The sequence below is a fragment of the Eretmochelys imbricata genome, chromosome 2 (assembly GCF_965152235.1).
Source record: "Eretmochelys imbricata isolate rEreImb1 chromosome 2, rEreImb1.hap1, whole genome shotgun sequence".
Classification (NCBI taxonomy): Eukaryota; Metazoa; Chordata; order Testudines; family Cheloniidae; genus Eretmochelys; species Eretmochelys imbricata.
In genome coordinates this window covers 227,963,124-227,980,644 of record NC_135573.1, presented here as the reverse complement: position 1 = coordinate 227,980,644, position 17,521 = coordinate 227,963,124, and the positions used below count along the sequence as shown (strand labels likewise).

At 41.7% G+C, this 17,521-nt stretch overlaps 1 protein-coding gene across 1 annotated transcript in view; it reads left to right on the top strand.

Annotated features, from left to right (window-relative positions):
* The window catches only part of ITGA8 (integrin subunit alpha 8), a 170,057-nt gene that overhangs the window by 137,235 nt on the left and 15,301 nt on the right, over positions 1-17,521 (top strand). Inside the window, 1 exon segment of the mRNA XM_077809430.1 lies at positions 13,558-13,659. Coding sequence (XP_077665556.1) covers positions 13,558-13,659 — 102 coding nt within the window.

Genomic DNA, 17,521 nt, shown 5'->3' with positions numbered 1-17,521 from the left:
GCAAGAGTCACTTACAGGCCTTTTGCTCACTCCTCTGTCCATACATAGCCATGCTTCCAACCTAGACTTTGTATGGTCTGTGATAGCTTTAGCTGTTTTACCTGTGTCCTTCTTCTGCCTCTCCTCCAAGATAACTTACAAGCCTTATAAATGCTCACAAAGATTCTCTTAAAGGAGCCGGAGCCTCTTCTGATTAAAAACAAACATTGTCCTGAGAGAGTTGTTGCATCTAGTACTTCACCTCATGTCTAAGAAGCTGCCAGAAAAAGATACCCTGCCTTTTGTATCCACCCTTATCTACAGTGGAAATAAAAAAGGAAATAGCATGAGAGGATGCAGGCTGCCACTCTCCCTCTCCCCGTAAAACCGTTTCCTTTTCCAGAGCCCCTTTTACAATTAACAGTGATACGGGCACAGCCATAAAAGACTACAGGCCACAATTAATTTCCTAAAAAGGGCATCTTGTGCTCTGGAAAAGCCTGTAAACTTCCAATTCCCAAGACTATCCCAGAAGTAAATAAAAATACACCCAAAACATTGCAGCTTGGAACATGTTATCTAGGCTAAAATCTAAGGACTAACCTCCAATGAATCTTTAGGATTAAACTATAGACCGAGGGAATTGGTATGGTCTCTGGAGCTATTTCTAAACAAGAAACAGCGTACCAGGGTAAGGCTGAATTCCACAGTCATTGTTCTGTATTGGTAGGTACAGTATATTCTTTGTACAGATCATGACCTCCTCATTTATAATACAACACAATGTATGACTTGTGTGTTAATGTTATTATTTCTGCTTTTTTGTACACGTAACTCTATACAAACTCTATAAATTTAATTGTACAATTTGCAAGTACAAAAGAGCAGAGGTAATATTAACACACGAGCCCTATGCTGTATTGTAATATAAATGAAGAGATGATGATCTGCAGAAAGAATTGTTTGTACTTACTAATACAGAAAAGTTTATATTTATAGCACAATCAACTATGTCACTGTGTACATTATTTTCCCCTCGGTTATACTAGTACACTGCTGATGAGAATTTGATCCAATGTGATTCATGCTAGGCTTAACAATTCATATTTCCTTTCAAAGAATGTACAAAACTGATTGTATATTTTGTCATCATTGGCATTCAGTCATATATAATCTCTCTTTTTTCCCATGTGGTTTGATTGACAATTGCTGACCTTTTTGCCGCATGGCAGTTGTCATCTGTCACCTTAAAATCAAAACGTTTATCACAAATTGCAGTTTTAAGAAGTGCAATAATTAGACATGTTTGAGTAAACAAAGCAGCTCTGAGTGTCCTAACTAGCCAACAAAGATAGAGAAGGATGTTGTACAGAGGCCAAGAAGAAGCAGAGCCATTTCTGGCTTTATTTCAAAGCTTGGATGTAAATAAGAACCACCACATAAGCTAACTAATCGAGTCAGACTTGCTGAGCCAGCAAATCATTAAATGCCTGATTAATGAAAAAAAATAACCTTATATGGTCATGTTACACTGTGTTCCATTAGGGTTCTATCATTTCTTTAATTTATAGTAAAGATGTTTATCTAATAGTTTTCATTATTCAACCCATGGTGGCTGAAATGTCGGTCATGGCAAGCTGTGGTACTAAGCCAAACCTTTGGAGGGAGATCCATGGATATCTTGCCTAAGTGTTCTTTGACCTTTGTTTAATGGGTACATTTTAATGTAGTGTGTGTGAATTGGACAATGAAACAGCTGCTCTGAAAATGTATCCCTAAGTGGTGAATTTGTACCATTTTTCTGATTTGTAACACCCTTCCAGACTGCAAGCTCTTCCGCCAGGTCTTCACCAGCATGGCAGGGAGCAGAGCACAACTCTTTCTTAATTGCTGTTTAAATCTGTGTTAAAAGTGCCTGAAAATTATTAATAAATTTTCTCCCAAGCACTCACAGGGCCTGAAGAGTTCCATGTACGAATGGAACTGGCTATATAGTAGGTAGTGGAACAATGCCTAGAGAATATGCATGATTCCACAGAAGGGTTTTTGTTTTCCCTTCCTTGGCCCGTACATAAATCCACACATTTGGATTTGGCCATGCCTGTCTTCATGCACTGCAGTAACTAGAAAAGAAAAAAAATCAGATCTTGGTGTGAGCACCCATGTGCGTGCAGAATGGCTTTGTCACCTGGGAGAAGGATTCTGTCCCTGCTTGACCCCCTTCAACTCCACTCAGAAAGCCTACTTCTCTATGCAGGGGAAAGTATTTGGGCCTAAGGGAGGCTTGCATGTAACTATCCAACACATTATTCTGCAACCAAGCCAAGTTCCCTAAGAATAGACTGGCAGAGTCTGGCAGCCTGCACAGTAACTTTACATGCAAGGAAAACCATGAAAAATCAGATTGGAGAGGTCTTACTGATCTCATAGGCCATATAGGGAGTCTATGTAGCTGATTTTGATTCAACTACTAACAGCCATAAGTTTGTGTTCCTCTAGCAGCACCAACATAATGACACGGAAGTCAGGGGTCAAGGGATTTTGCTTTCCTTTCTTTAGTTTCAAGGAATCTTTGTTAATTTGAAAACAAAATAAGTAAAAGAGAAAAATGAGTGGCTGAAAATATTGGGATGGGGAGTGATTCATGGAGGGAATGGAGGTTTGGTGAGGAAAATCCCACCAACTGGGTTGTGTTGGGGATGGAGTTTTGTTGGGGTATTGCTACTGGTTTTGATTTTATTGTAATATTTAAAATAATGTCAAAGGTGCCCAGAGCAGCAGATGGGAGTCTTATTATATTTTATAAATCTCAAGAAACAAATGCACAATATAAATCAATTATCCTTAAAACCTGAATTTTTAAAATTCTATGAAACCCTGGCAAAATTGCTGTCTTTTATTTCAATTCAAAATATTCCCTTTAAATGAATGAAAAATGCACAAAACCCAATACAAGGGGTCAAATGGCTCAAAGTAAGTGGGTGTGTTGATTTTTGCAGGAATATGCATGACTGTCATAAATAACATGTACTTCATGATAATAATAAATTCACTACTTTTGAAATGTAATATCACAGTAAATTGTTGCATAATCCTCATTATCTGCATTTAGAGTTACTCTATTTCTTGCCAGTTGTTATGTTCCTAGGTGGTGTGAGTAATGGAGAGAAAGTTAACGAATTCCCAAAGCACATATTTAAATGGTAACAGTAAATTGCTCACTTTCTTCTAAGTGTGCCAGATGCCAGTGGAAATGAAGGGGAACATGTTGGAATGAGGCAGGACTAACATTGTTAAACCAGCACTGTCAGAAAACATGATTTCTGTATACAGCAAGCTTCAGTTCTGTGGGAAGAGCTCCATTTCAGCACAAGGCCTAGAATAAGGAAAATGCATAACCATCCAGTCCTCCACTGAGAGAGGTTTCAGTGTACTGTACCTGAAAGGAAAAGAATCTCATAAATAATAAGCATTCCTCAAGGCTGCAGTGGCAGTCGGTGGCACTCTGGAACTCATTTGCGGGTTGGAGCACCACTATAGGGCAAAGGAGACCACTTACCAGATTCACCTTTTCTGTCCAGTTGGCTAAACTTGCTTCTTGCCTTCTCACTCTCCCCCAGTATCACGACTTGCAAGCCTGATCTAATGTTTGTCCTGTACTTTACTCTGCACTCAGACTAAATCACACTTGGACTGTAGCGCACCCATTTCACAGGCTTTCAAAGCCTCATGCTCTTTACAGATTACCCCTGGGTTTGTCTGGACAGTAAGTAGGGAAGTACTGCACTGCACGCTTATTGGAAGCACTTTCTGTTGATTCCAGATTCTCTTATGTTTCGCAGTTGTTAAAGCAAAGGATCTAGTTTACCAAAGAGTGTATGAGGAAGATGTAGCAGCAACAAACACTCCCAATCTGCTCTAGATCTCCCTTGCCTGCAGGGCACTGGCAAACAGTTGCAGCACTGAGCTGCAGGAGTACGTACTGTACTTGTTCCACAGCTGTTGGAACCTCCACTGGCAAGTGTCCGTGAAGGCATTCTGCCTGGTGTGTGTCTTTAGACACTGCCACTTATGCAGTGCATGACCTCTTTCCCCTTGCTCTTAGAGCCGTAACTGAGCCCTTCGCTTGTATTTCCAACCACAGGTCTCACTGCTTCCAGTAAACACTGAATAGTTAAACATGAGAGACTTGAAATCATTCTTTGGTGGGAAAAATTTTGTTCCTCAAGAATTAGTTGAGAATTATAAACAGGACTGCATAAGAGGGAAACAGAGACAGCTTCCAATATCTACTAGGTGTTTGGACAACTAAAAGGCTTCAGTCTGCAGTTGTTCCTAACCAGATATGTTTTATTAGTAACCTTTAGCACAAACAAATTGTCCTGTGGATATAAAGACTACACATAGAGTCTTTTACATTCTTTGTTGCTATTAAGCGATAAAGATTAAGGTGCAAAGCATTTCCTGGAGCTTAATGACTGGCCGAGAGGATTTGATGGCCCAAGGAACAGCCTAGGTTTATTAATCCCCAGGAAGTGCCCTTCACTGAGGTTGTTATTGCTAATATAAGCTGAAAATGAAATAAACCATACACAGTAGGTGAAAGGATTTATTTTTTATGGGTGATACGTTTCTGTACAGGGCATTTGAAGAGAGTTAATGTCCTGTACTGTACACTAGCCAATCACATTGTGTGAATTATCTCTCTACAGCCTGTTCATTTCATAATCTAACATATCCTATCACCTTCATGGCAGAGTTCATTTATAAATCACATGCAGAATCCTATTCCAACGCGAACAGTTGAATTAATAAACCATTTTTTCAGGCAGCAGGAGTTGTAAATTTCCTAACATGTATCCTAGTAAACCACAGTAAAATATATCAGCAGAAATGAGAAATGCCCAAGTATTTATGTGATTTTGTCTAAGAATTAGAATGTTGTCAATTTAGTTTTGAGGAATGGAACAAGCTTTAAAAGAAGAAAATAATCTGTGACCAAGATAAAGAACAAGATGCCTGCTCTGAAGACTCTGGCTTACACAATTTAAACGCCATGAAATCTATATAAAACATCATTCTTATTAGGCAACCTCCTGTCTTAAGTGACTGCCCCAAACTAGTTATCTCTATTGAGTGCCAATCTAGTCCTTCTTTATTAGAAGACCACCTTGTTGTAGCAACCATGCAAGGAACTAACAAACTTCAACAGGACTTTATTTTTAAAGTGGAAACCTCTTTACCAAGCAGCTGATGCACCCTCGGTAGCTCTCACTCCACCTCCTGAACTTCCCTCCCCCTCCTTCCTATTTCCTGTCCCTTCAGACTCCGAGCAGCCAGTGCTCCCAGTTCTAATAATTACAAGCAGCGTATAAACACCACATTCCTTCCTCTCTTAAGAAACTCTCCCAATTAAAATAAACATTGTTGTTCTAACCACAGGAACAAATATGAAACAAGACACTATACTGTTGGCAGAAATATTACACTGAAAACACTGTAGATGCTACATAATAGTCTCTAGTCCAGACAGGTGGTCGTCTGTGTCTGACAGGCCGTGTCTCAAGCCCCGGTTCCAGTGCATTGTCTTGTTGTGTTGATATTACAGTGAAGTCATCCAATGCAGACTGGGTGTTGGCATAATCTCCTCTTGGTGCATAGGCAGGTGCAAGATAAGAAGGATTCCATACCTGTCCACCAGAAAGTGGATAGGTGTAAGGTCCCTTCTTCTCTATGATTTTAAGAGGAGCTGTGAATTTATGGTCCCCTTTGCGTAAAATTCCAGGTTTTCTTAATCTAACAAAGGAACCACACTCAAACTTTGGTTCCTTAGCACCCCGGTGCTTATGTGTGAAAGCCTTATACTTTGCTTGATTCTGTTCAACTGTTTTTCTCACATCATCCTCACTTGGGGCATCAGGTCGTGCCTTTAACATTCCAGCAATGTTCAGTTTAGTATTCATCTGTTTCCCATGCAGTAACTCTGCGGCTGATCTTTGCATTGTGGCATGTTGGGTAGCCCGGTATGCTTGCAAGAAATCAGTAGTGAAGGTTATCCACAATCGCCCTTCCAGTTTAGCCATTTGCAAACTCTCTTTCAAACTTCTGTTAAACCGTTCTATTTCCCCATTGGCTTGAGGGTAATATAGGGATGACCTTCTGTGTAAAATGTTCCTCTGTGCTAGAAAAGTTTCAAACTCCAGGGAAGTAAATTGACTACCATTATCTGAAACCAGTTCTTTGGGGTTACCTTCCCTGCTATAAACTGAAGAGAGGAACTTAATTATTGTAGCAGAAGAGATTTGCGATGTACATGTTAACTCAGGCCATTTACTGAAATAGTCTATGAAAGTGATGGCATAATGGCAGTCACTTGGAGCAGTATCAAAGGGTCCTACAATGTCAATTGCCACTTTTTCCCATGCAGATTCAGGAAGAGGAACAGGCTGTAATGGAGAGGTACATATCACTGCTGTCTTATCATGCATTTGGCAAGTGACACAGGATTTTATGAAAAAAGAAAAGGAGTACTTGTGGCACCTTAGCAACTAACCAATTTATTTGAGCATAAGCTTTCGTGAGCTACAGCTCACTTCATCGGATGCATACTGTGGAAAATACAGAAGATGTTCTTATACATACCAACCATGAAAAAATGGGTGTTTACCACTACAAAAAGGTTTTCTCTCCCCCCACCCCACTCTCCTGCTGGTAATAGCTTATCTAAAGTGATCACTCTCCTTACAATGTGTATGATAATCAAGGTGGGCCATTTCCAGCACAAATCCAGGTTTTCTCCCCCTCCCCCCCCCCCTTTTTCACACACACAAACCCACTCTCCTGTTGGTAATAGCTTATCTAAAGTGATCACTCGCCTTACAATGTGTATGATAATCAAGGTGGGCCATTTCCAGCACAAATCCAGGGTTTAACAAGAACGTCTGAGGAAGGGGGGGTGGAAAAAACAAGGGGAAATAGGTTACCTTGCATAATGACTTAGCCACTCCCAGTCTCTATTCAAGCCTAAGTTAATTGTATCCAATTTGCAAATGAATTCCAATTCAACAGTCTCTCGCTGGAGTCTGGTTTTGAAGTTTTTCCGTTATAATATCGCAACTTTCATGTCTGTAATCGCGTGACCAGAGAGATTGAAGTGTTCTCCGACTGGATTATGAATGTTATAATTCTTGACATCTGATTTGTGTCCATTTATTCTTTTACTTAGAGACTGTCCAGTTTGACCAATGTACATGGCAGAGGGGCATTGCTGGCACATGATGGCATATATCACATTGGTAGATGTGCAGGTGAACGAGCCTCTGATAGTGTGGCTGATGTTATTAGGCCCTGTGATGGTGTCCCCTGAATAGATATGTGGGCACAGTTGGCAACGGGCTTTGTTGCAAGGATAGGTTCCTGGGTTAGTGATTCTGTTGTGTGGTATGTGGTTGCTAGTGATTATTCGCTTCAGGTTGGGGGGCTGTCTGTAGGCAAGGACTGGCCTGTCTCCCAAGATTTGTGAGAGTGTTGGGTCATCCTTCAGGATAGGTTGTAGATCCTTAATAATGCATTGGAGGGGTTTTAGTTGGGGGCTGAAGGTGACGGCTAGTGGCGTTCTGTTATTTTCTTTGTTAGGCCTGTCCTGTAGTAGGTGACTTCTGGGAACTCTTCTGGCTCTATCAATCTGTTTCTTCACTTCCGCAGGTAGGTATTGTAGTTGTAAGAATGCTTGATAGAGATTTTATTAGTGCTTCAGTTTGAGAGTCCATCCCTGGCCACCAATACAGATCCCGTAGTCACTGTTTGGTTCTGACAATTCCTTGATGAGTATCGTGTGCCAGGTATATGAGTTTTGACTGTAGTTCTTCTGGCACAAGTAGCCGGTGTGTACCTCGTAGCACACAGCCATCGAGCAAAGAAAGTTCATCCTGAACTCTAAAATAAGGCAGCAAAACTAGGTCAAGGTTTTTAGGGTTACTGGGCCATCTCTTTGTCCGAAATTCCCATAGTTTTTGTTGAATTGGACACGCTGAACAAGCAGCTTGAAATTGTTCTTTTGTAACTGCAGTAAGAGTGCTTGTATTAAGCGCAACTACTACATCCTCATCCTCCAGTGAACCATCTGGTGAAGGCAAAGGCAGGTGAGAGAGGCAATCAGCGACCACATTTTGGTTTCCAGGCTTAAATTCCAGTTCATAATTGAAAGAGAGTAGCCTTGCAGACCATCTAGCAATACGATATCCTGCTCTTCCCAGTCCTTTCATGGTGAGCAATGTCGTCAAAGGGCTGTGGTCTGTGCGCAACTTGAACGTGTGGCCCCATAGGTAAGTTCTCCATTTTTCAGTAGCCCAGACACAAGCAAGTGCTTCTTTTTTGACTGTAGAATATTTCCTCTCAGCATTACTTAGTGTCTTTGAAGCAAATGCAACAGTCCTCTCTGTGTTGTCCTCATGAAGTTGTGTGAGGACAGCCCCAAGTCCATAATCAGAAGCATCAGTAGTTACAATTGTGGGCAATGCAGGACTGAATAGTGCAAGTACTGGACTATGTACAACCAAGTCTTTCACCATTTCGAAACTAGCTTGTGCATCCATTGTTCACACTAAGGTTGAACTTCTCTGTAGTAATTCTCATAATGGTTCAATGACAGAAGCATAATTGGGAATGAATTTTGCATATCAGTAGGTAAGACCCAAGAAGAAACATAAGGTTTGCAAATCTGTTGGAGGAGGAGCATTTGAAATTGCCAGGATATGATCTGGATCAGGTTTTAGTCCAGCCTGTGAAATTGTATGCCCCAGAAAGGAGAGTTCAGTTTGTCTAAATTTGCATTTGGACCTATTGAGCTTGAGGCCTGCTTTGCTGATGCAGTTTAGTACAGACTGCAGGTTATTGTCATGCTCCTCAGAAATATTTCCAAACACGATAATATCATCCAGATAGCACTGAACTCCATATTGATTCTTCAGAATCAATTACATCATTTTTTGGAAGGCACTTGAGACCATATGGAACACGTTTAAAATGAAATAGTCACTTATGTGTAATAAATGCTGTGAGGTCTCTGCTATCTTCATGCAATATAACCTGGTAGTATGTGGTCTGAAAATCAAGAGTAGAAAACATCTGTGCTCCACTGAGTTCTGCAAATACTTCTTCTATGTGAGAAAGAGAATGGCTGTCAATCACAATAGCTTTATTTGGCTCCCTTAAGTCCACACAAAGGCGAATGCCTCCACCTTTCATCTGTGTCACTACTATAGGTGAAATCCATTCCGACGAGTCAATCTCATCAATAATGTCCTTTTGAACAGTTTTCTAAGTTCCTCTGAAACAGCTTCCCTAACTGAAAAGGGTAAGTGCTGCAACTTCTGTCATACAGGCATCACACTATTCTGCATTTTAACTTTATGCAGAAACCCATAAGCACAGCCATGTTTCTCCTCAACCTGGTGTTGGGTCCCAGCTGAAACTGGTGTGTACCATGAGAGTGCTTTGCTGAGGAAGATCAATTCATCCATTAACTACCCTGAGATTTAAAGCAGCCAATAAATCTCTGCCAAGGACAGGAGTGCCTTTGGGACAATGTAGAACTCTGCAGTTACACAGCAATCACCAGAAGTAACTATTGCTGGCAGGCAGCCATGTACTGGAATATGGTTTTTCAAATAGCACACCAAGTGAATTTTGGGTTCAGTAAGAGGCACATCTTTAAAGTAATGGAAATAGATGGAATCAGGTAGTATGGATACTGCTGAGCCAGTGTCCAACATTAGCTGAATAGAGCGTGATTTGCCTGAGGGTATGGTGGAAATGTTTACAGTGCACTTCATTTGTTCTGGAATATGTGCAGTAGTGATTTTGTCCACACTCAGCACAGTAACATCTAGTATTGTAACTGCATGCACCTGTTGACTGAACTGGCTACTGCAACATGCTTTAGCAAAATGCCCAATCTTTTTGCAATGATTGCACTGAGGTATTTTTGCCGGACATCCTGTGTAGCTTGCAAAGTGTTTTGGAGATCCACAGCGAAAGCATGCTTTTACTGTATTTTGAATTAGCTGATTTGGTGGTTTTCCATTCGTTTTCCTCTTGCAATCGTTTGCCTGCAGCGATAGTGAACTTTTCTGCAAAGGATTCACAGCCTGGACTGTGCCTCCTGTATCCATGCTCATTATTTTGGCTTCAGCTGTAGCTAACTCAATCTGAGTAGCAATGGTTATTGCTTTTTCTAGTGTATGTTGTGGTTCTAGAATTAAGCGTTCTCTTACACAAAGCATGGTTGTTTTCTCAATGAGCTGGTCTCTAATCATCTCATCTGCCATATTCCCAAAGTCACAAGTTACAATCAGACTCCTCAGGGAAGCAATATACTGTATTATAGTCTCCCCTGGTTTCTGCTCATGCTGGCGAAATCTGTAGTGATTAGCGACTACATTCACTTTTGGCACAAAAAAGTTCTTCAATACAGTGAGTGCAGTCTCATATTTCTCATCTGCAAGGGGGAAAGTGTAAAATATACACTGCCCTTCTGCTCCAAGGCAGTGGATTAGCAGAGCACGCTTTCTTACTTCAGAAATCTCTGTAGCAGTAATTGCAAGTAGATAAGTCTCAAACATACGGATCCAGGTAGTAAAAGCAATTGGAGGCTCACCTGGGCTTTGCACAAAGGGTGCAGGTGGGTTCAGAGGCAGAAGATCCATCCTCATCACTAAAATGTTGTAGCAACCAGGCAAGGTACTAACAAACTTCAACAGGACTTTATTTTTAAAGTGGAAACCTCTTTACCAAGCTGCTGCTGCACCCTCAGTAGCTCTCATTCCACCTCCTCAACTCCCCCCAACACCCACCGTCTTCCTGTTTCCTGTCCTTTCAGATTCCCAACAGCCAGTGCTCCCAGTTCTAATAATTACAAGCAGCATCTCAACACCACACACCTATGCTGCGGATCTGATTTGTCTGTCCCTTCGTGGTCACTTAAGGCAGATTTCTCTCTATTGCTCATTCCTAACATTGGCCTAAAGGAGCAATTTAATATGTGGTGATATTAAACATTCCACTGCTATCAGTATGTTAAGACAGCTAAGTAATGGCACAGCCAAATGAATTCCATAAGGCAATAAGTATGTTGGTTTCATGTCACCAGTAAATATTCTGACATATTTGACAAGCAAACTGTTTAAAAAGGGAGAGGGAAAAATTTTCAGAAGTGTGTGTGTGCTGACAAAGCTGCCCAACTTTGTGTGTGCTCCATGCTCAAGCAAAAAGTCCAGGTTTAGTGCATGCAGAGGTATGTGTGCACAAAAATCCTTCCCACATAACAAGCAAGAAAATAGCGAAGGAAGATAATTGGAGTCTTCTGTTCCTTTTGCTCTGGGAAGCAGCTGAAAAGGGAGAAAACATCCTTGAACTGAAAAGGGTAAGAAAGTTAATGCCACAGGAAATCCCAGAGAAAACCAACACCTTGCACAGGAGAGAGAACAAAAACTAGCTGATTGGAAACTGAGTCTTGTGAAAGAAACAAAGCCCCAAAATGTGCCCTGGATGGAGAGAAATGAAAAGGACTTTCTATATCCTCTCCTGGGAAAGGACAGTGAGGGTTAAGAATAAAAATTAAACACAAGTACAATTAATGGAAGAAAATGAAATCCTTTCTATCCCATAATACAGTTATTATATTTCAGGATAATCCACCACTATAATGTATAAGATACAGAATGAGATCAGAAAATGGGGAGTATTGTGTTTCTTTTTAAAGTGGATTATTAAATAAAACTATGAATTGAAAAGAATAGAACTGGCTTTCTTTACTGCTCAGCTAACTCTAGAGAGTGTGGAAAGTTCATAAGTGTTTGAGGGAGCAAGGGGCTAAAAGAAAGTGAGTTTTGGATGTGTATCAGGTAACAATTACACTTGGCTCATGTTACTATAGTAATTCAGACTCCATGCCAATTCATTCCTTGGCCGCTCAACATAGCCTGCAAGCAGCTGGTGCCAAATTTTAGGGTAGCTTTGGTTACGAGGTCCCCATTTTTATATAAATCAACAGTACACACTCATCTGGAATGCTGTGTTGAGTTCTGCTCACTCCTCCATCTCAGAAAGATTATAACAGAAGTTGCAACATAGGCAGAAAGAATGATTAGGGGGCATGGAAAACCTCTCTTATGAAGAAAGAATGAAAAGATTAGGATTTTTTATCTGAGAGAAGAGACAAATGAGAGGGGACATAATAAAAGGAACAAAAGATAAACGATAAAGAGAAGGTTGATCTGGAACCTCTGTTCTCATGATACAAGAACATTCACTGAAACCAAAAGGTGGCAAATTCAGACTGATGATAACTGAAATGCTTTCTCACACAAAGCATGATTAGCCTGTGGAACCCATTGTCATAATACATCATTAAAGCCAAAAGCTCTTAACAGGATTCAGAAAGGGATTGAACTATAATTATGGAAAACAAGAATATCCAGAGCTATAATAGTAAATGCTTTTAAAAAAAGTCAAGAGTTTTCTAAGGGATATAAACTTTCGTGCTTCAGGACTTAAGCCAGTCTCTAACTAATAGGGCTTAGCAGGAAACTTTTGCATGGGATAGGTTATCCCTTAACTGCCTCCAGCAAGTCTTGCACTTTCTCCTGAGAGATCTAGTGGGAGACTCACTGACAGGATATTGGACAAGACAGACCCTTGTTTGAGCCCATGTAGGCAATTCCTATATTCCTTTGACCTTTAGGAAATGGGCTGAAACCATTTCATCTAAAAGTTCCAGAATGAACTTCAGCTGGTAAGTTTTTTGTTGCTTCTGACTTGAACCAGATTAAAAACCATGGTATCCAATAAAGACAGACCATCTCTAAATTGAGGAATCTTAATTAAAGGAGGGATGCATTTTTGAATAGTAAAGGTCAAGCAGCATGTCTGGGGTTTTCTGTAGAGATCAAAGGAAAGACCAAATAAAACTGCTATTGATGGGACCTATTTAGAGCTACACGATCATTCTGTATTCCTATTGCAATTGCTGATGGACTTTAAAAAGACAAATAGTTTTATTTATATATTTTTAATCAGTTTTATTTTAACTGTACCAAAATGGGTAAATTAAGATAAGCCTGCTTATTCCTATAGTCTTGGACTGGCATTTTTCATTGGGACTGTATGGCCAATTCATATTAGAGCAGCAAGGAATCCTAACAAATAGGTTTGAAAATAGGCCTGGAAATCTGAAGACGCACAGAGCTTTTCCTGATATTGGAGATTCAAGGCTTCATTTCAAAACTAAACATAACATGCACTCACAAAACCCCCTATTTGCACTCACAAATCTTCTATTGAACTGGTAAATATGTGCACTTTTTGCAGGTGCATCCCTCATCACCTTTGAAATGCATGCAGTATTTAGGTTTTCAGCTTCACTCTTCAATTTTTGTTGTCTTTGTATTATGGTACCATCTGTAGGCCGCAGTACCATTGTGTACAACAAAGAGCTTACAGTCAAAGTATGTGATGTCTTTCTTGTATAAATCTTCAAATTTAAATGTATTCCTTATAAATCTTTTTTTGTATTTCCAGAGAAATAATTACCAGTATACCCTTTTTTCCAATGTGTCCTTTGAAGTTAAGAAGATGCCATATAAAGTGCAGCCAACAAAACACCCTGAGGGAAGCATAGCAGTAAGTATCACAAAAAATATGTTAAGACTTAAGCACATAAATTACTTTGGTCATCCTGTTCACAGTTGTAAAGGTTTTCTATATATACATATGGAAAAGCAAAACCAGTATTTCCTGTGTGAGTTCCTTGAATTCTTTTTAAATGAAACTTCTTATTGCTCTTCTTTACATGAAGCTGATATGACAATGAACTCCAGTTTAAATTAATTGCTCAGTTCTTTTACAAATTGTAACATTGTGCATTGCTTTAATTTCAGTTATGTTAGACTTTTTGTGCAGAAAAATCTTTGTACCATCAAAGCCAACTCTAATTACCCCTGTAATTTCTTACCGTGGGCAAACAATCTGAAGGGAAAACCTTGTGCAACTTTCACCATCTTGTCTCTGTTATGTTCATTGTTTTTAAACATGTTACTGGTCTCCTCCCAATCAGCAGCATGCCTAAAGAATAGAAAGTATGTTCTTTCTTTCCATAGAACCCTCTGTCCTTGTTTGTCATGGAGTTACTCTTTTATGTCCTGATTTTCAGAAAGACCTCCACTCATCCTCTGGATTTCCACCCTCAAATAATTGCAGGCTTGTGATATCTAATTACATCATTTCCCCTTAAAATAAGGTAGTTCGATGTCTAGGAATCACACCCCCTTACTTTTAGAGAGGGGGAGGTTTAGGTGAGCCTGGGTTATTGGGGAAAGGAGTTCTGGGACTCAATTTTTGTGTAAATTTTTTGTCAATACCAGAGCAAGGGCGGTCAGAGCAGGAGTTGAGAATCAGGCCAAGTTGGGTACCAGAAGGTCAGAGTCTGAGACAGGCCAGAGGGCAAACCCAGAGTCTGGTGTCAGGAGGCAGGCAGGGTCAGAAGCCGGAGTCTGGTGTCACTCACAGCAGGGTCTGAAGCAGAGCCAGGCAGGCAGTCTGTGTTGTTGCTCAGACAGCTCCCTGTCATGACTTCCTGGCTTAAATACTGGTGCCAACCAGTCAGTGGGCTACAAGGAGCTGCCATTCAGGTCCTGCTGGGTATTTCCTACCGAGCCCAGCCTCACAGGATCCTCTTACGGGAGCCCAGCCTAAGTGTCCTGTGATGATGGGGAGCCATCAACAGTCAAAAACCCCTATGATCCCAGGTTCTAGACCTGCAGGTTCTTCCATCATTTTGAGAGACAGGAAGCTGGAGTTTGAAGGTAACCAAGTTAATCTGCTGGAACTGGTGGTCCAGTTTGTGGGAGGGTGTCCTGGTCTGGAGGTGTTTGGCAGCGAGCCATACCTTTTGGCCTACGATAAATACTGGAGCTTTTTGTCACCAATGATCTGCATGCCCCTTGTAGGCCTTCTATACCTCTTCTAGGTGATTTTTGAGTTCTTCCTGAATCAGGTGCATCTATTGGAGCCATTCAATGGCAGCAGGGTTTGGTGAGGCTACTAGTAACATTGAGGGGAACCGTAATTAGCAAAGAAGGGGCTCTGACCCATAGAGGCATGGTCAGTGTTATTGTAGGAAAACTCTGCATATGGCTGGACCAGTTGTCTTGATGGTAATTTACAAAGCACCTCAAGTACTGCTCCAGTACTTGGTTCACCTGTTGTTTGTTCATCTGTTTGTGGGTGGTATGTGACGGAGGTGGATATCCAGACATCCAGTAGCCTGAATGCTTCACACCAGAAGCAAGAGCTGAATTGTGGGCCTCAGTCAGAAACTGTGTGGTCTGGAAGTCAATGGAGTCAGCCCATATTGTGCAGTAGAAATTGGCCGGTTGTCTTGGCAGAAGGCAGCTGGTTGCAGGAGATGAAGTGGGCCATTTTGGTCAGGCGGTCCAAAACCATTAAGACCACACTGTGACCATCAGATGGTGGGAGTTCCATGATAAAGTGTAGGTTGATAGCAGACCACGGCCTAGCCGGAGGCTCCAAGGGTATCAGGCTTGTGGAGATAGGGACCTCGAAAGTCAGTTCTTTGCTTCCCCCGTAGTATTCCCGTTCTATGATAGAGCATCCTTGAGGTGGTGCCACCATTCTTAAAATTCCATTTTTATGGTGAGCAGCTTCTTGTCCAGTATTTAATAGTTCATCTCAGTGTGGATACATTTCTGGGAATAGAATGCACAAGGGTGCAGAACTGACTGGGGCCCGAATTGCTGAGAGAGTACCCCCTTTAGGGGCCATATTGAACACATCTGCTTCCACTATAAATGGATGAGTCAGATCAGGGTGTGCCAGGATCAGGCTGCGGTCAAGGCAGCCTTTAGCTGATCAAACACAAGCTGGGCTTTGGGTGGCCAAGCGAATTGCAGAGCTTTGTGGAGGAGGGAAGTCAGGGGAATTATTAACTGAGAGAAGTCAGCAATGAATCTTATATAAACATTTGCAAAGTCCAGGAAGCACTGAAGTTCCCAGAGGGCCGAGTGTGCTGTCTAGTTGTGGATGGCTTCCACCTTCTGTGGATCTGTATGGATTCCTTCCTGGGAGATGATGTATTCCAAAAGTTCAATGGTGGCCTGGCTGAAGGTGGATTTTCCAGTTTGGCACATGACCGATGTTTCCGTAGTCTCCCCAGCACAGACCAGACATGGTGGTAGTGCTGCTCCGGGTTCTCAGAAAATACCGGTATATCTTCCAAGATAGATAATTACATATCAGTCCAGGAGATCCCTGAATATGATATTTATGAAATACTGAAATGTTGCAGGGGCATTGATCAAGCCAAACAGCATCATCAAGTACTGAAAGTGCCCATATAGGGTGCGAAAAGTAGTCTTCTGTTTATCCCCAGGCTTTATATGCACTAGATTGTATGCCACCCAAAGATCTAGTTTTGTGAAGATCCTGATAGTTGCAGGCAGTCCAGCAATTCCATAATGAGGGGCAAAGGGTACCAGTTATGTATGGTCACTTGGTTCAATGTGCGATAGGTCACTATGCCTCTGTGTAGACTATCTTTCTTCTTCACAGATAGGACTGGTGCCCCTGCTGGAGAGCAAGATCTCTGAATGAAGCCCTTGGTGTGGTTTTTTTGGATATACCCACATAGTGTCTCCAGCTCTGGTTCAGATATAGAGTATATCAATCCATAGGGCCCCGGGCTGTAGGTCTATCAGGCAGTCATAGTCTCTATGTGGGGGTAATGAGTCTACATTCTTCTTCTCAAACACATCCAGGTAGTCACGGTACTTGTCAGAGAGGCTGAGGTTCTGGCCTGGAGTAGCTCCCCTGCTGTACGTTCTGCTTCTGAGGGTCTCCTCTCATCCTGGGGCCCCAGGTGTGGGACACTTGGGGCAGATTGTTTCATTGGAGGCACACTTTCTGACAGTATTCAGAGGAGAAGCTAATACTCCTCTGCCACCAGGAGATACATGGATCATGCCATTCCAACCAACAAATGCTCAGAATTATTGGGAAGAACAGGGAGCAGATCACATCAAAGCATATTATTTTTCGGTGCCCTTCCACTATGGCCTTTGGGGGGATGGTCTCCCCAGTCACAGGTCCCGATGATGGGGTGACCCATCAATAGTCTCCACCGGGTCTGCTGTGGGTTTTGACCAGAAGGGGATCTGCAGGGTATTGGCTGCTTCATCATAAAGTTGGCAGCAGCCCTGGTGTCCTTCATTGCTAGTTCTGGGGGGGATCTGCTGCACCTGCCCCAAGACCTAGGTGGGTGGGATGTTCCACACAGACTAGCTCGTCTTTTACCTCATCATTGAGCCCCCAGCAGTACTGGTAAAGGTGGGCCACCTCATTCTGTTCAACATCAGCCACAAACCATTAGAAGTGAGCAGCAGCAGTGAGAAGGTTCTGTGCTTCCAGTGCACACTGCATAGAGTGGGTCTTTAGTGTGAAGTTCTCACCTGCAGACAGGTGACTTAGT